Raw genomic sequence first — 26,082 nt, 5'->3', positions numbered from 1 at the left:
TGCTCTTCTTTTATCCTTATTCCTGGAACTCTGACCTACTTCCCACTTTGTAAAAAAAGCCCCTCTTCTCTTTATAGGCAATGAAATGATCATGATTTAGCTGCACTGGTCTTCTATTGAACATCCTTAACTTTCCTCCATACAGGAACAGTTTGCACTTAATATCTTTTCTTTAAGAAGCTGCCAGCTTTCCTTAACACCTTTTTCCTCCACACTTGCCAGGAATCTTGCTACACTGCATAAGCTTCTAAAGTACATAAGTTCATTTTGTATTGTAAGCAGGCTAATGGATAGTTTTAAATACTCAGCAACACCACCCAGTGTAGTAAACTAATGTCACTGAGCTGACGCTACAGACCAGCTTTGAGCAAAGATGAACTGTTTGCAAGTAGAAGAGTATGCAACATTAGGCTGAAGGAAGACACTAAGTCAAGTACTCTCATCAGATAACTACTGTGAGATAAAATATGGGTGCATTTTTAATGTACACATAGAACTTCCTACTTCATGCAAAAAATAGGGAAAATTTGGGACAGGCTGTCAAAGCTGAAGTGGTTTGGACTGTTTTCTCTGAGTATTTTCTTTAAGCAAATGATCTGTTTTCTAACTTGTCAGTGGGTATCTGTTTTAAGGATCAGAGGTGCAGTTACAGAGACCATCACTCACTAGAGCTCTGTCACATTTGTTACAGATATTCAAAGGCATTGTAGGGTCAGAAGAGAGAGCCTCCAGATTACAGAAAGGAACATTATCCTTGAAGAAAGCACTGAATGCAAGCCTCTGCCCCACACTTTTTACATAATGTTAGAGAAGCCCTTTACACTAAATTTTGGATCAGCAGGCCACTAAATAAGTATTCCTCATTTCTTTAGTTTAAATCCCAGAAGCCCAGATTACAGAGTCCCTGAGCATTTACTGATGCCACTGAAATCAACAACAGAGAACATGACTTGATCACACAAAATACATTGGTCCAAAAAATTAGGTCATCACAGCGGGTCCCTCAAATTAGCAAACACTCTTGGACATGCACTTCAACCACTAGCCTTCTCTCCTGATTTATTAAGTAGAGATATCACATCACCTCTTCTGAACTGCCACTGTTACATTAGCATTTTTGAGGCACTCAGAAACTACAGTGAAAGAACAGAATAACAATTCCCACAAGGAAATGACGGATTTGTCTTGCAAACAAGGTTTGAATAGTACACAGAAAAAAAATAAAAAATAAAAGATCAAAAAAATTATAGGGCAACACTCGGAAAAGTATTTTGCATCCACTTCTAAATTGAAGGCTGCCCAATCTGTGCACTCTATAAGACAAATCTCCTCTGGAAGACAAGGCTCCACTTAGATAATAACAGATGGGATATAAATCTGACTGCATTTGACTTGAAGGCAAAACCCCTTCCTAAAACCAAACACTTACCCTAAAAAATGCTCCTAATTGCATAAAGACTGTATATAGTGCATTCACAGACAGGGGCCCTGTTACTGAATGGAAAGCCTGTTAAGTATAATGCTTTAACTATGACACTAACCATAGCATTGCCTTTTTAGCACTCTACTTCATGTCAGCAATGCTCACTTAGCATATTTTTGGAGTGTATAACATTATACATATTTAAGCACTGCAAGGAAAGGGAGACAATTTTGGACTGAAATTGTTTTACTCTGTCTCTTTAAACTGGAAACACAAAAATATGTTTGTGTTTATTGGAATAGCATCAGTGTGACTGACAGTGTATAGCAGACTTCATTTACCAGTTTTTCTTATCATTTCTGCAAACGCTTTCCTTCTAATTGCATAACCTATGTTGCAGGTTCATATAGCGGGAATGAAAATGAATTTGGTATGAGAATCAGCCTGAAGTATCTTAGTGAAAGATGAAGTGTCACCTCGCTCTGAATGGACAAAGTACTAGCTGTTTCTGAGAATTCTTGATCCCACAAAAATCATTAAAATAAATTACCATGGAAGGCAGCTGAAATATTTTCAGGGGTGGGATTTTGGTTTTTAGGCAAGGAAGGAGGTTGCTTTTAAGTCAAATGCAATCAGATTCATATTCCACCCGGCATTATCTAAATACCCAACAACAGCTCTGTGCTTCCTTCTCCTGTGCAATCAACCATTACTGACCGTGGTACAGTAATGCTGCATGAAAACTACTAGCAGCATGGTAATCCGCCACAGCACACCTGCACAGTGCTACTGAATTCCCACAATCACACACACGTCATGAGAAATAACAAAGCAAATTGGAGGAGTTTCCTTCTAAACAGATTCTTGAAAGACCGGTGCCTTTAAAATGGAAAGCAAATGTTTGCAGATGAGCAGCATCTTTGCTACTGACGCAAGAATTCCCTCCCCATTAAACTGTTCCTTAGGCTGACCCTTCAGACCCACTTATTGGCTTGTTCGTCCCCAAGTCAATTTGGCTTGCTATGTATTACTAAATAATTCAAGCAAGCAACTATTCTCTGGCTCCGAGGGCAAGTGGTACAGCACGCCTCCTGTCCCCAAGGTTAAATCATTTTCCCAAAGAGAATGGCCACATCCAAACTGCTTACTGGGAGCAGCACATGTTAATCTCCTGAACTGTGCCCGGACTGTGCCTGGGGAAGGACTCATCAATACAATACAAAACAGTGCTAAGAACTGCATCAGTATGGACGTCTGTAGGACCTACTCATGCACTAGTATATTGGCACGGTTGTTTTTGTTTTCAGAATTATAACTATAGCCTTGTGAGTGTGATTCAAAAGTCATTTTCTCCTTTTCTGAGTTTGTCACTCACAAGCCAGTCTGAATCACTGGGAGCCAGCAATGACTGCCTGAAGCAGCAGGAAGGGTGGCAGCACCATGATGATCCCTCAGAAACCTTCTCAGCTTTTTTCCTTGGATAGAAAAATAAGGAATGAAGTTTGCCACCAGCAGAAGAAGGTTAACTCAGCCATGCACTCTTAAAATATCCTGAAGAAGTGAAGCTTCAAAAGGACCAAATGGGCATCTCTGAAGATCCTTAAGAACCTACTAGCTCCAAAGCCTAATATATAAACCATTCACCTCTGTAGAAACAGCTGCTCATTTACTCCATGGGCTTTGACAACATGGCATGAAATTAAAGTCTGCAAAATGGGATCTCAGAAACTTTGTCTTAACTTTGTCTTAACCATAATTTAGTGTTCCCAGGTTAAAAAACAACCAAAAATGACTCACTTCTGCTGGAATCAACCCTCAGCACTGAAACCCAGGTAAGATTCAGAAAATGAACAAGGCTGTAGAGAACCCAAAATCCCAAATCCTAACAGGAAATCCAACATTAATTCTGGCATTAGTCAAATGCCAGAATTTACCTAGCAAAAACCATTTGCCTTCATGCAAGTATTCAGCTTTCTCCTAGCCCTGTAAATGGAATCCCACACCCACACTATTTTGAAAATCTAGCCCTGGTAACAACCCTACAGCTCATGCCAACAAGAGCCATCTTCTCCTCTCACCTCCAGCCTTTGTTCATGGGCACTGCAGTGTCCAGAGATAAATCCAGATGTAGCCCCCCCTGAGTCCCCCCTTTTCCTTCTTTGGGACAATTCTGAGGTGTGTTCCCAATGCAAGGTCTAATCCTCAGACGTGCCATGCAGTGTCTGTCATAGCTGTAGGAGTGATGGGGTTGGGCTTTCTCTCCCTGTGTGAGCCACAGACAGCAGGGCTGCCACACCAGTAGTTTGGTTTGTTCATCTTTTTATTTTCAAGGAGGGTTGCTGTCCTTCTCTTCCTAAACGCACACTTGTGACCAGGTAATGCCACCCTGCTTAAGAAATTGCATTTTCAATTTGAGTTTAACAAGATAACAGAGAGAAGGCTAGTACCACGAAGACAAGTCTCTATCCCCACCCCTCAGAAATGAATTATTTGTAAAATTTTTTCATAGGATTACTTCTTCAGCCCTGCTTGCACTTGACTGACAGGTCACCACCACCAGTTCAACCAGCAGGTGGAACCAGTAAGCCCATGAACTACTCAGACAGTGTTTCATCCAGGCAGTGGCAGTGGCATGACACTTAAGGAACAACACAGCACCTCCTCTTAAAAAAATAAATAAATCATCATTATAACTAAAAAAATGTATATGAAACACAACAAAAATAAGCATCTAAGAGTTGCATTATGAAAATGGGATTGCAGAAGATGCCTCCATATATTAGCTTAAAATTTTCCCCCTGGTAAACTGATATGCTTTTAAACTTGCTTGGAGATTTGTAAGAAGAAAATCCTGCTTGGCTCTCTCTGCATTCGTGACATTGAAAAATATATCTATCGTGTAGTGACTGCTGATTGCACCAGGAGGAGAGCACTGTGTTACATGCTATTAAAAAAAAAAAAAAAAAAAAAAAAAAAAGCAAAAGCAGAGTGGGTTTTTGTCATATACTCTGGTTCATTATCACTTCCATCTATGAGGTTCCTGCTTACATGGACATAGCAGGCATCCATAACTTTTCACAAACCATCACATTTTCTCATAGCTGGAGAAGGACTCAGCTCCCCTCCCAAAGTCCACAGCCTTCATGGAGGGCAAAGGCCTGGCACTGCCCACTAAGCACTGTGCCCCCGAGCAGGAGACAATCGGGTCCCTCCCACCCCTCTGCTCTGTCTGCAGGGGTCTTTCCACACGTATCACAGCAGCAGTGGTTGCTACACACAGGTGTAGTGTCTCCCCAGGTAGACTCAGTCTTCACTTGCCTTTCCTGAACTCTCTCTGTAAGTCCTCAGAAGCCACACACCACACACTGTGGCATGTGGGTGACTGAACTCAGTCCCTTCTTGCCCACTACAGTTGAGCACACACACACACACACATAAATTTTCCCCAAAGCCCTCCCAGACCGTCATTATCTCTACTGAAAGTCTATCGCACTATTTCCCCCCCTTATTAAAGTCCATTTAAAACTAGCCCAAGTTTAGTATCTCTGATTTAGGAGGTCACTTTATGATTGAAGAAGAAAAAAATCTCACCAAACTAACTCCAGCAAGTTTGTATTGCTTTGTACTTTCATAAAAGCGTCTAGTACACTTATTAAGCTTAATTTGAAACCAACATGCTTGCTGAGAAGGGAAGGAAATATCCACGTATTATGTATTTATTAGGCTTTTAGGTTCTCCTTGGTCATTAAATGACTTCAAAAGAGTGTTACAAGGTAGAATTGGTTGCAGTGATTGCAGCAATTGTCTCCACTCTACTGTACAGATTAGACTATACAAAAAAGCATCTCTGAGCCCGTTCCTTTGTTGTCAAGTTAGGATTTTCAACAACTGACTAATGGCTACTGTTCATCATTACTCATTGGAAAAATGGCACAGCCAAGACCAGCTTACAAGTAAATACTGGCATTTTTCCTTTCTGTGGCAAGCTGCCTGGAAACATCTGTTCTTGTCTTTGCAAACATTCTCTTAAGTCATGGTTTTGTCAATAGAAACCAAAGCGAGTCATTGCTATGAGGCAAATATAACCATTCGTAAATGCTAAAATAAACACATATGGCCTCCTGCAGCCTGACCTAGACTGGTGCAAGACACACATCATTCCATATGTTGATGTAAACAAGACCAAAATTAAGTCCACACCTTCATCTGTTTGCATATGAGGAGCAGTTTGGATATTTGGGGTCAAAACAGTCAAAAAAGTATTTACTGTTAATTAATTAGGAGTTTTGATACTACAAACAAATTCAGGTTGTGCTAGAGAACCTGTGTTCTATACTCAGTTTCTGCTGTGCTGAGAAACATTTTTAAAGCATAGCGTTTAAATCTTTAAATCTACTTTCCAGGTGACGTAACTGGACTATTTAGTGTTGGATAAAGTCATAAGATTATTAAAAGCCTCTCTGTTTATGCAGAATTTTCCTAGAGGAAAGGTTGAGGACCAAAAGTTTCCTTTTACAGATTGTAAGGTGAACTGGGAGAAAAATAGCTCCCACTGCAGCAGATATATTCCCATGTTTTCAATCATTAGCATGCAGAGAAATTGCAGGTGATGCCCACAGGAAGCCAAGCTAGATCTCTGTTACATAGAAACATTATATTCTATAATCTGCTCATTCAGAAACATCTTTCTATAATCTGCTTATTGAAGGACATCTCCGCAGAACCTCTGGAGATTCTGGAGAATACTAAGGCAGATTTTAAATACTACCCAACCTCCCAGTACTTGTCCTCTAGGCTGCTGACACCTGTCAAAAGCCTTAGGTCTGCAGTTAGATACCTCAGAACTGCCTTCACCAAAGCTGAGCACAGAGTTGTCGAAGCTGCTGTGGCAGCAATGCAAGAAGAGTCCTACACTTCCATAGGGCCTTGCCACCTCCCTCCTGATTGACATCACAGCACAGTGGGGTCCAGAAGAGAGGCCACTACAGCTGTGCTCAGGGGTTACCCCCTTTCTTTGACCTGAAATGTGAAGGAAGTCATGATGGTGACTCACTTACACATCATCGCTGAGGGAACTCAACTCACACACAGGAGAAAAAGTTGCAATTCCTTCCTGTGGGTAGAGATGGGAAGAAAGGTAAAGAAATAAGAATAATGAAGAAGGAATGAACCATCACAGCAGGACAGGTGAGGGGAAGGTGTGGGGAGGGATACTATTCCTAAACCCTCCTGTCCTTCCCAGGGAATACTTAGGAGCGAACTGAGACTGGAATTAGAGCATTCATTCCCCTTGTGAAAAGGGCTTCAGTCTCAGTTCCTCTCCAAGGTCTGTTTATACAAAAACTATCATGAGATAAAGGTACGCGAGTAATATTTTGCAGTGGTATCTGAAACCTTGGCCTCTGTGATCAGCAATATTTTGTAGCAGTATCTGAAACCTTGGCCTCCCTGATTCAGATGACTGCCCTATGAGGTTGAGGAGGTGTGCTGACTTCTCCACCAGAAATGCCAAGGACTGAACAGAAAAGGGAATTTCTTCCACACAGAGTGCTACAAGTGCATCTTCCCCAAGAATCACCTATAGGTTGCTACGCAGGGCACTTCCCAGAGAGATGTGAGTGCCTTGCCACAATTTCCAGCAGAGAAAAGCATGAAAGCCTTTTTCTTGCACTCTGGGCAACTCCCCTTGTACAAAAGGAGATGTGTTGTTGCCTTCTCTTGCAACTCAAAGGAATTTGTTTGCTGCTATTTTTTTCAGAGCCTGAACCACCAGGCAGTTTCAAAGCATACCTGTGAGGTCCAGCATCATGTTCATAGGTCTCCTAGGCTGGACACAAAACAGGTCTCAAAACTGCTAAGCAGTTTAGCACCTAAGTTTTTCTGACCAAGCTGAGAGGAAGAATTGCAGGTGTCTAAGAAACCTCAGTGATGAAACTGCCAGCCCCAAGGGACTCAAGGCACTTCCAGGCATTAGGTATGGCCCAGCGAGGGTTTTAAGGATCTATATCTTCAGTGTAAGCTCCCTGAATCAGACTAAAATGCTTAAGAATTTCTGATTGCTGACAGAGCCAAGCTAGCCAGGTGAAGGGGAGCCTTACCAGTGGCTTACTTTAAAAATATTACTCTTAGGAAAAACTTTTCTTCAGAGCACAGTATATACAAAAATGTCACTTTTTTCTCACTTTGTATTTTATTGACAATTTTGGTTTGAAGTCTTTCACTGAAAAGAAATATAGAAAGAAAAATATAAATAATATATATAATACAACAATATATATATATTTTTATATAGAAATAAACTGGCCAGTCCAGCTTAAAATCTCAGAGCACTGAGAAACAATAAAACATGTGAGTAAGCAGTAGATAACGTCTAAAACCCGAGAGTCCTTTTGAAGGGCTTCTGTTGGTCTTCTAAATTCCCATATAGCACCTAAAAGCTGTTGCCCAATTTCACATTTCCTATAAGACAACACCCTGATATACAAAATATACTTCAGTCTCATTTACTTATTTTGAAACAGAACATCTTCAGATTGAAGAGCTCCAATTCATGCAAAACAAATGCAGAAAATTATTCTATTTTTTTCCTCGATGCCAAAATGAAAATTCGAAAACAATGTCAAACAAAGCAAATAAAAGGTTACATGCAAAGACTCTTACATGACTTTCAAAAATGCAAATGGGTTCAAGATGCTATTTAAATCAAACTACTGGAAAAAAGGGGCTAGTAGAAGTTAAAAATGTGGATGTAACCTACAGCTCCACAAGTCCAAAAGCCATTGACAGTCAAAGTTAGGGGGCTATGCTAGAGGAAATACCACTCAACACTTGCTATGTTCTTGTGCTCTTGCTTTGAGCATCTGCTGCTAGTCAGAGGCAGAGCACTCTCTGGCCAAATATGATTCTTTTTATCTTAGATTTCCTTTGAAAAATTGTTCAGAAAGAAAACTCCAGGTCAGCTGTAATGGCAGCACGACAAGCTGTCAACAAATCACATTTGCAATATCCGCTTAGCTGAAGAATTTGAATTCCCTGCCTGCCACTTCACAATTGTTTCTAATTACATTAAGTGAATATTTACACATCAGGGGAAAAAACCAACTTCGTATATTAAGATCTCCACATCTATCTGTCAAAACACTAATGCATTTTCCTGATAGTAGTAGCTGCTTTAGCTCCTCGTTTATTTGTCCCTCAAGAAGAGCTGAGCTATAAAACTTTGTAAGTAGTTGCACAGCACACTTCCAGGATTTTATCTTCCCAGATTTCACATTTGTTATTATTTCTTAGGATTTTTTCTAAATTGATTGAAACCAAACTCATTAAAGCATGTAAAAACATGCTTGTATGAAATAGCTTTTTTTTATTATTATTTGACACTCACATTAATTTGAAGACATTGACAATTAAGTGTTTGTCACAAGACAATTTCAACAAATAAAATCCTACTGTGTACGGATAATACCACAGGACCTACAGACTTATCATGAGTTGCCTGGAGCTCTCAGTTTCACTAGAACAGCCTCACTTCACAACCAACCTGTAACCAGACTGCTCTTCATATCACTCGTGTTTGATTTCTTCAAGGAGAGGAGTTAAAACGCTCCTCTGAGTATCAGCAAGTACCTTGTTCAAAATAAATTAACAGTATCAGCTACTTTCACGTTCCTAAGCATATTAGCTTGTGATAGCAAGCAGTGTGGATTATGAAGCATAAAGCACGTCACCGTACCTTGTAATCTGAAGAGTTCTAGGACAAGATAGAATTAAGCAAACAAACAAGCAACAATAAAACAAAACAAATAAACAAAACAGATTGGAGACCCCATCCCGGAGGTCACTGATCCCTTTCCTGCAAACCAAGACACCTCCTGTGCATGGAGGGCTGTTCCAGCATCTCATTGTTTCAGTTTTACTGTATTCCCTCCGTGACATGAAACTAGAGAGGTCAGCTGGATGCTGAACTCTCCTTTCCCTAAGTTGCCCTGCCCGCCATTTACTTGCCCCCAAAACCAGCGCTAGCATTTCAGAGTTGGACATGCTGGAAACTCAGCAAATGCACAACAGGACAGAAAAGTGTCTGCAATTCAGATTCCCTTTTATCAAGTGCCCAGAGAAGGAACAAGTGCCAGCCCTCAGAGGGAAACACCTGCAACCTTTCACTGAGTATTAACCTCAGAATAGCTGGGCACATGCATAAAGGCAGGTGACTTGCACAGAGCTTGCCACAGCCCTGCCTGCTGAGAGCAACACAGTTCTTCCTCCAGAAAGGAGAAAAGAGGCCTCACTCTCCAGAAGCCCACATGTCAGTGAGGTTGCCAGGCTATGCATACTGCGTGCTCCATGCCTGACCACATGCCCCAATGCTTCTGTCATTTATCGGCCCCTGCACGTCCAAGCACGGCTTTACTGGGGGGCAGGAGAAGGGGAAGAGAAGGGGCTGCCGTTTCCAGCCACCAGTGCTGGCTGGTGCAGCATGTGCTCCCACATCACACGGACTGATCTGGCATCTGCACAGCTGCTTCTCCACATCTAAGGTCAGTGCTGAATCCACCCCTGTATCCAACAGCCTGATAAATTAAAGGGATCTCGAAACTGAAAACAAAATACAATAATAACCCTCTGCAACATGTCTCAAACCCTGGTAAAACTTTTCCTTAGAATAAATCTTAACCCTGGGACCAGCCTAAGATCTTAGAGCCAAAACTGCCTGTGCACTGCCAACATAGTATAAAAGCCACCACGAGCACCAAGGGAATAGAAGTGAGGAAATGAGAGCTGCCCCACTGGACCGCTGAGGAGGGAAAAACCAAGGCTGTGCCATCCAGCAGCCAGGGCATCCAGGGAACATTTGCCTTGACACGGTCAAACACCAGCGAGGGAGGAGGTGTTTGATCCAAAAACTGACATCAAACATTAAACAAAATAAAACCAGAGCTAGTTAGAAATGCTTATAGCTGCATGGTTGAGAGAAACTGGAAATACTGCAAAATCAATTTGCTTTTCCAGGGTTTTGGGAAGAAAAATGGAGAAAAGTTCCAACAAAATATCTTGCTATATATGGTTTTGGAACAAGATAACGTTACTTTGCAAACTGAAACGGCCATGAGTTTTCATTAAAAGCTTTAACTGAAACAAAATATTCCAATTAACTTTTATTATTATTATTATTTGAGCTTTTGACTCTTCTAAATCAGCCACAATATGCAACTTTCCCACATTGCCCTCAATGCTTTCTGAGATTTGATAAGGAAATGTTAGGTATACATATATTTTTGAATTCTTATCATTGGCAATATAGTATGCCATATATCCAAACTGCAGTCAAGTCAGTTTATACTAGGATGAAAAAAATGTTGTGAAAGGTTTTAATGTCATAAATATATAACATTATATATATATATATATATATATAAATCTTTCATGTGAAATGAATCAGTCACAAAGTCAGGATTCTCAGCCTTTAGGCATCCAGCTCACGTGACAACTTGTAGAAGAAGTTAGTGATCTGTAGAGCCCTGTCACCAGAGAGCGATACTTGCAAGTGAGTTTCCTCAGTCTTTAATAGTTTTTATTGAGTCTATGTTTACTGAGATTCTTCAGGGGCTTATAAACTTAAGCAGTTTGGTCAGATTTTCAAAGTGTTTTTTTTTATATCCAGCCCTTACACCAGAGGGATCAAAGCCAAAGTCAAAGAAAAGGACATTGTGTTTATTTTTCCCCACAGTGGATAAATAGCCCTATCTTTTCCCTAGGTCTCTGTTCCAAAATACCAAGACCATTTTGACTGAAACCTTCTAAATGGAAAATATTAATTGAAGGAGTTAAAGTCTGATAAACTCCTGAAAGGTAAACATTAGAATGGAACAGAGTGGGCAAAGTTAATTATAGATATCACCTCTGCCTCCGCTACTATACAGCTTCTTTGGAAACTGATGAAATACTGGAGTGAGTCCTGATTACATTAAAACGTGACTGAAGGTCAAAGACTGGTTAAACTGGGATGCTTCTGAGCCATTGCTAAATTATTCAGAATTATTTTAGGAAACCTGCATAAAAAGTGCAAGAGTGCAGTTTTAGCTTCATCTAAATGCGCATACGGAAAATGGAAAGGGAAATGGTGAAACTGTCCTTTGCAATTGCCTTGAAAAGGGAAAAAAGAATATCTCATGCATCTCAAACTTACAACTAACCTGGCAGCGGAGAACAGTGCAAGATGGTTCTTATTTTTACAACTTAGTTCCCCAAATCATTTTTGCAAGAGCAGGCATGAAAGGAAAACAAGAATGGCACACATTCTGGTAACAAATGCAGTTATTTTACTATTGCTTAGCACCTGTGAGAGGAGATGGACAGGAGTAAATAATTAACAATGACTAACAATCCTTTTCTTTTGCTTCAGGACAGCTGTTTCCTGATCCATGTGTATGCCTGTTGCTGTATACGTGTCCGTATGTCTAAATGAAGTCTCCTTTAGCTATCACTGAGCTTTCAGAAAGATGTGAATCAGTGGCCAGCAGTGCCCAAAGCAGCGAGCACTTGTTACGCTGGAGATCAGGGAGCAAGCCATGCAGTGTGAAGACTTGAAATTTACATTCCTCCTCTTCTTTTCTCTTAAGTGTGGTGAATTGAAAGCCCACAAACAGCGACTGTCCAGGCAAGTGCTCTGCAACTTTCTTCAGTCGTGACCAGGAGCACCGTGTGCGCAGCCCTGAGCTTCACCTGCACCCCACACTGCAGTGTGCTCCCTTCCTAAGGTTCAGACCAGCCAACTATTTGCTGTCGACTATTTACAACAAAAGGTGCCAAGGTACGTGGCTGCTATATAAACAAAGAAGAATTCTCACTAGAAACTAAAATAAGCCCTGCCGACTCATTTTTCACTTATGATCCATAAGATTTATAGCTGCAACATGTTGTCAGTGGTAAGGAGTGCATCATCTCTAAATGCCCTTTCCCATGGAGGTTTTAGTCTTGAAGAATGAACTTAAAATTGCATGTGATCACAAACAAACAAAACCCAAAGGATGGCAAAAATCTTTTGCCCAGACCAAAGCTACTGGAGTTAACCGTGAGGTAATTTCATAAAGATCAGAAGAGAACTTTCCAGCCTATCGTCAGGGAAACACTGAAAAAACAGCGGCATCAATTTAAGATGTCAGTACCCTATCAGCGGTTCACCACTCCCCATCTATTGAGGATTACCACTGTCACAACGGAGCTGGTGGAGAGCCCATGTGAGCTCTCATCGTCTGCTTGAGCACCAAGTCAGCTTGCATGTCTCTGAAAAAGTCTGCATTGATACATAAACTAAGATGGATTAGCTTCTGTGCTGAACCAGATGAGGAATGCTCACATGATCCATTTTATAGGTCTTGCTATGGGAATGGGAAGTCCAGCTGAGACATGTTAAAAGAATGTGTTATCATTGTGTTAGATAAGAATATTACCACAATCTTAATATATATATATATATATACAACAAAGAAAAAACAAGACAGCATCAAGCCCTTCATATGTTCAAGTTTAAATATAAATGTAAAGACAGGTGAATGGATTAAGCAATCTGAAGGGATGACTAAAGAGCGAATTATTCTCAAATTATTTTTGATATGACTTACTTTCAAACTACTTAAAATGAAAAGCAGAGGCTTCCAAGGATTAGTATAATAATGCCCACCTGTATCACATTAACTCTCACTGAACAGGAATGAACTTCACCTACAGACACACAAGTCCTCCTATCGTATTCTAAACAGAAAGTAGATCCATTGAAAAAAAAATCCACCTGCTCATATCCCATTAGAGAAAGGGTACAACAGTGGTGGTAAGCTGATTCATAGCCAGCAGACCCATTCGGACAAATGATGCCCAGGTCATTCTCCGGCACTGGAAGTCACCACAGTGCTGGTTGCTGGAGACTGGGTGGAAAAGCCGGAAGGAAGATGAAATGTAATTGTTTGCCTTGTTATTATACTGGACCTGTGGCTTCTGCTGCTGGCCACCTTTGAGAAGAGGATGCTCAGCTAGGCTACATAGATCTCAGGCACAGTATATGGGAACCATTCAAGCTATCACAATTTTCCGGGTCACATCTGATCCAATGCTCAGTGCTGAACTTTGAGGCTTCTAGGTAGGTGCATGGAAATCAGTTCTCTGGGCAGAAATTAAGGGACATGACACTCTATTGTATATCAAGAATAGAGGAAAGAGAGAAAACTGCAAACAATGAAACTGATCTGCTACTGACAAATAATAGTTTCAGAAGTCAGAAGTGACAGACTGCAAAAGGGATGTTATTGGAGTAACTAAGTTTAAAGAAACAAAAAAATCTGCACAGCATATGCCCAAAGAAGTAGGATAAGGTGACTTTCCCTTAAAAATATAATAATAATAATAATAATAATAATAATAATAATAATAATAATAATAATAATAATAATAATAATAATAATAATAATAATAAATCAACAACAGAAAACAAAGGTGGGGACCAGCAATACAAACACAAGCTGCATCTCCTCTGCACACATACACCTACTCATAGCAGCCAGCTAAGGACAAGGTTAGATGAGGAATCATAGGATCACAGCATGGTTTGGGCCGGAAGAGACCTTAAAGATAATCTAACTCCAACCCCCCTGCCATGGGCAGGGACACCTCCCACTAGGTCAGGTTGCTCAAAGCAATGCTGTATCTAACCAGGAAAATCTATTTATCAGCCTTAAGATTTCACATATTTTATCCAGCAATAAAATGTGCTCTTTAAATAAAGAACAGAGCCCTGGGAACAGATAGTCCCTCCCTGTCTATAACTGTTGTTTGTCTTAGGACTTGCAGTATGAAAGCAAAGTGCCACAAAACCAGTAAATAAATAGCCAATGTGAGTTTGATGAAAGATTGGCTCTGAAGACTGCTTTTGGCCTGAATAGAAAGATATGCTTTCATCCTGTTTTGACTATACTCATACGTTTACCTAACATAATTGGATGTAGTTAATATTGCAGGAGCCTTCAAGCAGTGCACATTTCCCTCATTAGTGGGTTTAAAGCCTTAATGATATCTCCTGTGCTGCAGAAAAGCCCAATGTAGGCTTTAAAAGTGATTGGCAAGTTTCAACAGGAGAAAAACTGGGGGGAAGGGAAGGAAAAACCTAATAAAACTGATCTTGGCTTCTTCAGTCATTTAAAATAGGAAATTTGCGGAGTGAGAGGAAAAAACAAGGTGGGCTTAAATAAACCAATAAAGGTGATTTCAAAAGTTGCACTTGCTGTAACTCAAAGAAACACATGAAAGAACAAGGGAGTGGGTGGAAAGAGGGGCTCTCCCTTCACATACCTGCCACATGCTAAAGACACACATACTCAGTCTTACACAAATGCTTCCTGACATAAACAAGTGCATAGGCATAGTGTTGTCAAATCAGCATCTTCCAACACCTGCAGCAAAACCACCTTTTTGTAGTTTCATTATGCAGCTTTCTTTTTTTTTTTTTTCTCTTTTTCTTTAAGTCTCAATAGACTTGGCAGGGAAGCCTTGCATCTAAGAAACAGAATGTCACAATATACTATTAACTAAATACATGCAAAGGGTTCAGGTTTTTGTTGTTTGTTTTGTTTTGTTTTTTGTTATTGACTAATTTTGACCATTTTCCAGGAACAGAAATTTCACAGGCTGGTTTAGTTTCAAAAGAAGCGTAATTATGTACAGCTGTATTCAGTATTTCTTAACTGCCTTGAACAATCAGTGAAAGGGAGATTTGCACACATTATCAGCCACTATCATTAGTGCTCTAAAGTACGTAATCCATCTGGTGTTCTGGTGTCTACCTAGGAGCAGGTATTGAACCAACGATGGCTGCACTATAAAAGCAGAAAGAAAGAGCATTAAAAACAAACAAAACAACACAGCAACCCCAGTCATTTCTCCATGCCATATTGTCCTTGTGTTTGTTTCCCCCAATGGTTTTCCAAATCATTTTCTATGTATAGGCGTGGAGAGTGGAGAATTAAAAATGTAAATTTCATCAACGTTCAGTTTTGCAGCCTTCATAAAGGAAGAGGTATCAGGATACCATGGTGATGGGAGCACTGCAGCCCATTAATAAACCAGGGAAAGACTCAGGGATAGATTAAAATACTTAGACCCATGCTGAAAAATAACTCATATTACAACAAACCCTGCAAAAAAATAAAATGACTGTCCATCTCAACAGCAGCCGTGGTCTCAACCTACTGATTCATCATATCCTGATGGGGGGCAAGGGAAGATGAAACTTGTTTTTAAGCCTTTCAGTCTCCTTACAGTCAATTGCATTGCTTTTATATTGCTGAGGTTTATGGCCCATGGCATCTGAAAGCAGACAACCCATGTCCTTCTTTATTCTGAAAAAGAGCTGCCATACACAGAAGTAGAAAGTTTTTATTCCAGTATTCCATCTGCGTGCAACCCATCTGTTCCCACCATCTCTACTAGCCCTTCGCACAGAAGGGATCAGCCATTTTTCTTTGCTATCTTACCTGGAAATATGACCAACTTTAGTGTTCACTTCCTCAATCAAACATTCATAAATCTTAAGCAAACATGATCTACCTTGGTCACTAAGCTATTATTTTAAGTCTATGTAGGGAAATATCCTACATACATTAGCCTCCCTGGAGGTATTTAAGAGACGTGTGGACATGGTGCCTAGGGACATGGTTCAGTGGTGCAATTGGTAGAGTTAGGTGGATGGTTGGACTCGATGATCTTATGGGTCTTTTCAAACCTAAATGATTCTATGATTGTGTATAATGATTCTACATTAACTACAGTCAGCATTTTTAAATTGCTTTCTAGTAAGCTGTTCTGTGAGAGCCTGAACTATTGTTTTCAGCATCTTCCCTAAAGCTTTAGGTACCTGTCATTACCAAACACTTAAACATATGAGAAGAGACTGTTTGCCCGCCTCACCAAGAGAGGTGCAGAAGGACATAGGCTCCAGTTTAAGGGAACATCCTTATTCTGGACAGACTATTAATAAAAATACTTAGGTAAATATTCACTCATGGCCCGCTGAATTAAATGAGACAAGTATATGCATGTATAAGGAAGTAAATGGTAACATTTTTTTTATGACTAGCAGTTCATAGGCAAACTCCAGGTGTGCAAGGTAAGTATGAGCTTTCCAACCTTGCAGGACAGATTTCACTTCCTATTCTGAATCAGATTTACAAAAGAAAAATGACAAAGTTCAGAGAAGATAATCCTCAATATACAGTCAATTGAACCTGTTAATACTATATTTGCTACTTTTTTTAGTACTTCAAAATACTTACTTGAAAAAAAGAAAAAAGCAAACTTTCAAATAAAACTCTTCCTTCTATTTCTGAAGCTACTTAAAAAAAAAAGTCTTCCTAAAAAAAAAAAAAAAAAAAAAAAAAAAAAGGAAGAGATAGAAAAGAGTACAGCAATTGGAATTAACCAAAAAAATCAAAACCCAACAATCGTTGCCATCAGTTCCGAAGCACTCACATTCACTAATGGCAATGTTCAGCTGGAAATTCCCAACACGCTCTTTTACATTTGTTAAGGTGACAAAGCACTTCCTAAATGATTTGTCCTTGTGAACACAGGAATTCTACAGCAAAGCCAAAAACTGAGCTCAGAGCTCCTAAATCCCCACCTAGAGCCTTAATCACAAAACCAGACTTCACCTCACTGGGATTCCGAGCATCAGGTGGTTCCCAGAGCACAGCCTACTAACACGTTAAGTTTTTCTTTAAGGATAACTGAAGCCAAAATCTGATTAATTTTACAGTCAATAGTAGCAATCATTTGACAACATTAGTTTTGTGCTATTAGCTGCAACAGATGGGGAATAAGGGGTAATTTATTGTGCATGCATAAAAAGACATACACAGCCTGAAAGAAATGACCCTCTCAATATTTATTATTTTAATTTTTAAAGTGTCTATAGCGAGCATATGCACTCCTACTTTAAAACATTTAAACAAAACTGGATTTAATCACTTAGAAAAATTAACTAGTAAGCTCTGAAAGCAAGAAGAGGAAAGAAAAAAGAAATACAGAATTAAATGCTATTTTACAAAGTAAAGGAGGAGGCAAAATAGTTACACACACATTGACCAGGCTAGAAAGGTACACCAATATGGCTAGAAGATAGCCATGCTAGGGAAGGAAAGTGGATATTTCATTGCAGTTGTTGAGCCCAGGAGCTCCAGCCCCAGCAAACCCTCCTGAGAACCACCAGGTCAGAACAGGGGTAAGAGCCCTTGCCCAGCTCCCTGGCAGACACCAACACTGAAAAAATCTCTCAGGCATCTGGGCTCACATGGCTGTACAACAGCACCCAGAGATATGCAGTCAAACAAATTAATATTAAACAGTTAAGTGCTATACAGCCAAACACGTTCCCTCCTAGCATAATTCCCTTTCTATAATCATGCTGTACCAGCCAAGATTTCAAACCAACGATGATCTAGCAGCTGTAGAAAACCGCTAGGCAAAAAAGTACATCTTAATAAATTCACTGCTTGGACACCTTTTCACTTATCCTCGTAAGGCACAGAGCGATTTTTGGAAGCACTGAATATTCTCAGCTCAATGAGACTGAGCCTTATTGTACATGTGGCAGGATCGACACTTGCTTCAATTTGTCCTACAAAGGGAGGGAGGGAGAAGAGAAAATTGCAGCTCCGTCACAAAGAGCTGCGCGTTCAAGGCACGGCCTGCCATCGGGTGGGATGGCTTTGCTGCATCATGAACCGAACTCTCACCGTGGCACTGGAGGAGGCACATTTTGTGATGTTCCTGTAACATGGCTTGGCACAACTGAGGTCTGCAAGGCTGTAGCGAGGACTGGAGTTTCAGCATTTCCTCAAAGTGCAAAGAAACCCCAAATCAAATACGTGTGCATCTATACACATCCAGAAATACGTACAAATACGTGTGCACACGCAGGAGTAACAACAATACTGAGACAGAAGCCTTATGCCGGTCACTTTGCATGTCCTATGCGAACCTGACAAAAACAGGATGAAACAAGATGAAGGAATAGAAAAATAAAGAAATATATTGAAAAAGACTGGGATGATAAGTAAACCTAAAGCCCTTTTACTCCTTCTCTCCACTCCCTCAAAGAGCAGCTTGCCTCTAACTAAAAATTGCAATCCGATTATTAGCACACACCGGAACATCACTTGTGTACAATACCATCCCACTGAACACTCATTCAAATTGTGGTAAACTGAAGCTCTCATGACATATTTCAACATTTTTTTTTCTCTTGTTTAAATTGTCTGCATCATTTCCCAAATACTGACTTTCCCACCATCACAGTGTGTGTGTGTGTCTGTGCTGCTCCAAACCAGGCGCCCATGTGAAGGTGAGCCCCTGGCAAAGTATGCTCATCGGCTGTTTACAGATTGAGTTTATTACACTTTGCAACAACAATTTGGAAATAAACTAAGAAATTCACATGAGATGATGATGATGACACTGACACAACAGGAAGACATTTAATTTCAAGAAAAGAAACATTTCTAAACCAAACAACCACGGGTACAGGGTCAAGACAGCACACATACACATTTCTGGCAACAATACGCAACTTTTCGCTAACTATTTTTGTATGACTTGTCTCCAGATGAATATATGAGTGGGTTTATTTTTCAAAACAAAACCCGTATTTGTCAGAGAGGAACTGAAGACGCAAGCCCAGCCTGTAAGCTGGATCAGACCTTGCGTTTGGATACACAACTGCATGGCCACTGTTTACGCAATGCCAGCACATCGGCCGGGCTGCTGCGCACTGCAGTGCGTGCGCTCTGAGAACCAAGGCAGAATGACTCCGGTAAGATCTTGCTCAAGACACGCCAATGACCCTGCACTTGAAAAAGGCCAAGAACACACACACACACACAGTCAGTTCCTGAGGCACCACACTGAGCTGTTTCAAGCCAGTCATGCATCCAAGCCCTGCTCTGGAGATGAATAATTCCTATCAGCCAGTGTGGGGTCGTCTGAAGTTAATGGCAGTCTGCTGATTCACACTGGCTGAGGCCCTGGCCCAAAATTCACAGAATCACAGATGGCTGAGATTGGAAGGGACCTCTGGAGGGCATCTTGTATCAAATTTGGATAGACCTTTTGACAGAGCAATGTACACAGACACTTTTCTTGCTGGTACTCTGTCCCCAAGCTAGAGAGCAAAAAGATCAGCTGATGTGCAGCTATATCAGCCATCCTGCACCATCCTATCTGGCAACTGGTTTGTTTGTTTAACGCCACAGGTAGGCCTGGAGCTTTACAGATTTAACAAAATAAGGATGAAGCCAACAGCTTAAGTGTAACTGGCAATTTCTATCTGTGAAGAGAACAACTGTGTCCCGCATGGATGAATTAGGAGTGGAAAAGGGGAAGGACAAACAGAAGTGAAAAGAAAAGGAGCTTGGGCAACCCTCTTTTCCTTCAAGAGGGATACAAAGAATTTGTACTGCCATGTTATCTCAACTTTCTTGCTAGCTTTTTGTTATTTTTCCTACTTCATTATTATTTGTTATTATCCCATTGTTACTTTTTCCACTGTAACAGCAAAACTTCTAATGAAAAAACGGTGCTGTTCTCTTAGAGCTACTGGAATTGGTGCAGATTTGTGTATTTAAAAACATCGCCCTCCTCCAGTGGGTTGGCACACATTTAAGGATTTGGTCTGGATCAACTACTAGTTTCCACTTGTGATAGCCACATGAATTCTGGCAGAACATTGACTCCAGCAGCCCGACAAACCTCAACTGGCCAGTGCTTACCTTCGCCTTAGAGATCACTGATCCACATTTTTGGTCTGCAGCTTTGAGGAAAATTCTCATTTATATTAGATACCAGGTAATCTCCTCTTCAGATTGCTCCATCCTAACATTCGGCTCTTATGTTTTTAAATGTATGCTTCAATGATTCTAAAATACTAATTCAGAAAGAATTTTTCATTGCAGAAATTAAAAACAATCTGAAAACAGATTATGTATCATTATCCTGCCTGGCAGAATGCAACAAGCATCATAAACTTGTCTCACATGCAACACAGTAATGCAGCTAAAAAGGGTAAAGAACGTTCCTAGTGCTTTTAAAAGAAAACTTCTATTCAAGAAATGACTTACCACGGCTGTGAGAAGAAGGTATCATTTACTGCAGCACAGCCCTGCCTAGGATTCTGGCTGAGGTTTCCATGGTTAACCTAAATTAAAATCAATTCCATATTTTTTGGCAGAAGGTCTATAAGCTAATTTTCATCTTTTCTTCTTCAACTATAATTAAAAACATAGGGAAAGGGCTTCATATGCCTTAAGTATGAAGGTACATTACAGTAGACATTTCTGTTTTTAAATGGATACAATGCTCACCTTAATCAAGTCAAAATTAAGAGGGAAAATAGGATGTCATTACTGCCTTTCTGTGATTATATGGTTAACACTAAAATATACCCCATGCATACAGGGGAATAACATCCTGTGTGCAAGACCTGGTTGCTGGCTCTAAAATGAAGCGAACCTTACTGTAGATTTGATCTGCAGTCACCATACACTTCTGTCACAAGAATTACTAATCAGTAGCTCAGAAGGAACAGAAGAGGGCAAAGGAATCTAAAAGGCTTTTAAAAGCAATATTCAAAAGAGATTTGTAGCAAGGATGCGAAATGTGTAGTATCAAAGGGAAACATATTCGCATAAAATGAGCAATCGTTTGGCTTCTGTTCACATGCAAAATCTACTTTGTCCATGTAATGAGTGAGCAGTCTGCTTCAATGTGGGAGAAGCATGCAAGTGATCTAGCTCTCTCTGGATGTGGAGAGAGGACACAAAGATGCTGCCTTTTCTGCAGCTATCACTCAAGCACAGCCACCCACACCCAGCACAGATAGGGCCAATTCACCCACTACCTGGTGCTATTGCCATGCTTTGGCCCACTGAATTTTGTCCAGCACCCGGGAGCATGGAGCTCCCCTCGACACAAGGAATCCTTATGGCACTCCATCAATCCAGCAACAGAAAATCAAGTTACTGAAAATGATTCCCCGTATCAGTACAACCACAACCAGGTCCCTTCAGGCCAAATACAACACCACGCCAGCTCTCTTGTAGCAGAAAACAGAGAAACATGAGATTGTCATTATTTCAATAGGAATGGCAAACCCTCTCGTCTGTTCTGGAGAACAAGTCTTACGAGGAGTGGCTGAGGGAGCTGGGATTGTTCAGCCTGGAGAAAAGGAGGCTCGGGGCGACCTTATTGCTCTTTACAGGCACCTTAAAGGAGGCTGTAGCGGTTGAAGTGGTTGAGTCACCATCCCTGGAGGTCTTTAAAAGACGTTTAGATGTAGAGCTTAGGGATATGGTTTAGTGGAGGACTGGTTAGTGTTAGGTCAGAGGTAGGACTAGGTGATCTTGGAGGTCTCTTCCAACCTAGATGATTCTGTGATTCTCTTCCTCCAGAAGAAAACCAGGCAAAGACAGCCTTTCCAGCTCCACGGGAGATGTTCTGGGTCAGGAACCCACACATGCCATAACCTGGCACTCACAAAAGAGAGCTGCACACGTCTTCTTACACTTTAGATTCAGCATCCAGACTGTGGGTAGCACAGCCCTTTACATTTTTCCTTCACTGAAACACATGATCTCTTATCTAGGTATTAAAATAAGCCAACTCTTCCTCCAGTCCTCTCAGCAGATTAAAACCACCCTGATTCCATAAAGATTTTCTGATTACTTCCCAGCAAGTAGCCAGCAAGTGTAGAATCATAGATAAAGGTCATTCTTCTTCCAAGCACTCAAAGGTATGACGTTATGTTGTGGGCAGCTTTAATAAAAACCGAAGCATCATCTTATCCGCTCTTGTCTATCAAGTACATCCATTGTTTGCAACTCTTCACAAATTCAATTTTCCATTACTTCTTATTATAATATATATATATTTAGATCAATTGAAAGAGTAGCAAAATATACACGGAATATCAACTTTTTCTGCTAATACATTTAGCTTTTAGAATTCATCCTGTGCATCCTGCAACTTCGTGTGATTGATACAACTGTTACAGAGTGTGGTGAATAATCTCTCTTTGGTATTCTGGGTTAGATAACTTACATTTCCCTCTGGTGGATAAGGCACAAATCTAGATTTTGGAAATGTATTTAGGGGCAAAAGAAGGGCAATAGAAAGAAAAGATCATGGTGGGTTTTCCCAAGGCCTGTTCAAACCTACTGGGATCACCCCCTTTCCTATGTTTCCCACCCTGAAAAACTGACACTTCCAAGCCAATGAAAAGGCTTTGGGTTGAAATAATAAGTTGTCCTGCTTCTGGCTGGGAAAGAGTTAATTTTCTTCCCAGTAGGTGGTGTGGTGCTGTGTTTTGGATTTAGGATGAGAATGATGCTGATAACACACTGATGTTTAAGATGCAGAGCAGTGCTCTCACAGAGCCAAGGACTTTTCAGCTTCTTGTGCTGCCCTGCCAGCGAGGAGCCTGGGAGGGGACAGAGCCAAGACAGCTGGCCCAGACTGGCCAGAGGGATGTCCCATGCCATGTGGCATCCTGGAGAAAAATAAAACTAAGGGGATTTGTCTGGAGGGGCTGCCAGTGCTCAGGGACTGGCTGGGCATCACTGGTCAGCTGGTGGTGAGCAATTGTGCTGTGTACCCCTTGTTTTTTTGTTATTGTGTTGTGTTTATTTATTTTCTCAGCCTTTTTTTCCTCCTTTCTTACTAAAGTGTTCTTACCTCTACCCATGAGTTTTTGCACTTTTCTTTTCAATTTTCTCGCCCATCCCACTGGGCAGAGGGAGTGAGCAAATGGCTGTGTAGTGTTTAGCTGCCTGCTGGGTTAAACCACAACATAAGTGAATGCCGTGTCTGGACAAAAATATATTAGCGTAGCTCTACGAACAGCATTAACTCCAAAGCCAGTTCTACAATCACTCATCAGCACAGTATCTGGGGAAGGAATGGGTAAAATAAGGCAGAGGGATCTATTCTGTGTTTTGAATTCTTCCCTGGCAAACAGACACTCTCACTTAAAGCAGAGGAGCTTGCTTTGAGTAGTTTTTAAAAGTATAAACAGAAGCAACCCTATTAAAAGCTTTAAAATAACATTTATTCAGTTGATATGAGAAAAAAGAATCTATTACTTGGAAAGTGCTTTTCCCACTCTCACTTTTCAACCATTATTCACATACAACCAAAATTACATCTGAATAAATCTCACTGCCCTTCTTTACATACTATACAGCATTATTTATTATCATATAGGATCCTTAGTATAGAGCATAACAGAACACTTCACTGATAGAGTTGATGGTGAATTAAAGAGGAGAGGAAGCTTCTAGTGTAAAAATTCAAGAGGGGGAACAGATTCCCAAGTCAGATGTGGAAGGACTTAGAAATGGAAGGCTGTTTATCCTCTGCTAATGAAGAACAATGGGTGGAAGAGAGGGAAGAAGTGGGAAGTGGTAGATACCAACATCTGAAGTGTGCAGCTGGGTGAGAAGACCATGGTATGAGCAGATAAAAGCATACAAGATGAAGTTCACTTGAATTAGATCTATGGACATTGGGCAAACTAGATATAACAACAGTGCATTGTGGGGAAACTGCTCCTTTTATTCCAGAGAGAGGTAGGAGTTAAATTTTCCCCTATGCCACAGGCTTTCTGGTTGGTGGCAGGGATATCACTCAGTCTGCACCTCAGTTCCTCATGCATAAAGGAAGGTACTGTGCAGAAAACCCACAGATTGTTCAGCGGACAGTAAAGTGATAAGGGTAAGATATGAACCTACACAGACAACTATACCTAACTGATCTCTGATGAAGTGAAAAAAAAATTAAAAAGAGACTGGTTATAGAGACCTGAATTACCTTAATTTGAGAAGAACACAAATATTACAAAGCATGACAGATGGTTGTATAAACAAAAGAAAGATAAATGTCTCACCATCAAAGCCTGAAGAAAAAGTAAAATTTGGCCAATATAGGAAGGATGACAATGCACAGACAGATATATTCAAATGATGAAGCTGACTGAAATTAAGAGCAGAATGAGTATGTGAACATACCCTCTCAAAGAAATGCTCTCTAATTTCAGGAGGTGTTATTCGTGCAGCAGTTACTACTATGAATACTGCACACAACCTACTCACACCAAATATACAGAATAAAAGCATGGGAAAGTTGTAGACAGGAAGAAACAGTGTTCCTGTTTGTGGATGGAGGAAGGAAAGGGGCAGGAAACTCCTTCAAAAACAGAGAAAATTGGGAATAGGCCTTTTCCACATGCAACTACTTCAGCCTAAGAAGCTTGCACGCTGGGATTCTTCCATTCAGATGTTACACGCAGAACAAAGGTTGACTGGTACAAGTGGTTATTAAATAAGATACAGGTAGTCACAAGATGAACCTTATGTACCAGAAGAAGCAAGCAAAGGAGACAAGCAATCTGCAAACAGACTGACTGGTTGCAGAGAGGATCAGAGGGGCAGAGGAGACAGACAGCTGATCAGAGATGAAATTTTCCCTGAGGGCACGAACAGCCCTCCTGAATACATACAGGCTTATGTGAGAAGGTTTGAGCATACAAAGGGGCCAGGAGGAAGAAAGGAATGGATGGCACTGAGGCAGCGTGTGGTCAGATGTGATAGTATTTCCTTGTAAAATGCTGGGAATCTTTACTATACCTCTGACCACACACCTCCCCTCTTGCCCTCCATTATCTGTTCTAACCAATGCGTAGAAAAGTGCTTTTCAATATATATGTGTATAAAAGTAAAATAAGTAACCAACAGTATATGTAAAAGCCCTTGCTAACCCCAACTTCATCCTTTTCTATTTCTTGTTTTCAGAGTGCAAAGCAATATATGTTAACTGAGAGAGGTATGCCCATGTCCCCAGCAGCCTCCTCCTGCCCCAGAAAGTCTAAAAAGACAAAACAGACCATGGGTGGGAGAAAGCAAATAGCATTGTTCCCATATTACAGATTGAAAACCAAGGAAGAAAACCTAGGATTTTCCCAGGAAGTAAGTGGCAGAATTGGATACTGAAACCCTCTCTTCAGCATCCATTCGGTGCCTCAGTCACAAGGGCATTGCATTTCTTTTTAAGATGGTCTCTTTCATTCTCAGTGTGCTGGTAACAGGAGCCTTTGACTGCAATGCATACACTGAGTTTATATACCTTTAAGTTTTAGGAACCATGTTGTACTACTCCCCACCTCTATTTCCAGCTGTCTTGCAGTGACTTTTTGTCTGAGCGCAAATGAGCAGTACTACCACCTCTGGCCACAAAGAGGACCTTTCTATCTACTTACAGTTCTGTTGGTGAAGTTACTGAAGTCTGTCACTAAGATTTGCTTGATCATCTCTGGTGTGGAGACCACCACAAACATCTGGCGACCAATGTAGTATCTGAAAGAAAGGAAGTAGAGAGCCATTTTAGCAGATAACATCAATGAGAGAATCACCACCTTCTCTAAAATCTCTCTCTTGGCTTGAAAACACTTGCCATGAGCAAATACTACAGAAAATATATTCCCTTGTGTAGATCAGTATCTTTCCTCCTCCCTCTCAACTATTAAATTAAGATGCATGGTCCTGGAATTTAAAGGAAACAGCTTAAAACCT

The 26,082-nt window shown here is 40.6% G+C and overlaps 1 protein-coding gene across 2 annotated transcripts in view; it reads right to left on the bottom strand.

The window, feature by feature from the left end:
- TBXAS1 (thromboxane A synthase 1) overlaps nucleotides 1–26,082 on the bottom strand; it is a 243,912-nt gene that overhangs the window by 105,466 nt on the left and 112,364 nt on the right. For both annotated transcript variants that reach the window (XM_082778122.1, XM_082778123.1), the window contains exon 5: nucleotides 25,770–25,866. In XM_082778122.1, coding sequence (XP_082634248.1) covers nucleotides 25,770–25,866 — 97 coding nt within the window. The remainder of the gene's footprint in view (nucleotides 1–25,769; nucleotides 25,867–26,082) is intronic.

This window comes from Aythya marila (genome assembly GCF_965140915.1).
Source record: "Aythya marila genome assembly, chromosome: 1".
NCBI lineage: Eukaryota > Metazoa > Chordata > Aves > Anseriformes > Anatidae > Aythya > Aythya marila.
The sequence above is the reverse complement of the archived record's forward strand: the minus strand, read 5'-3'. Positions and strand labels throughout refer to the sequence as shown.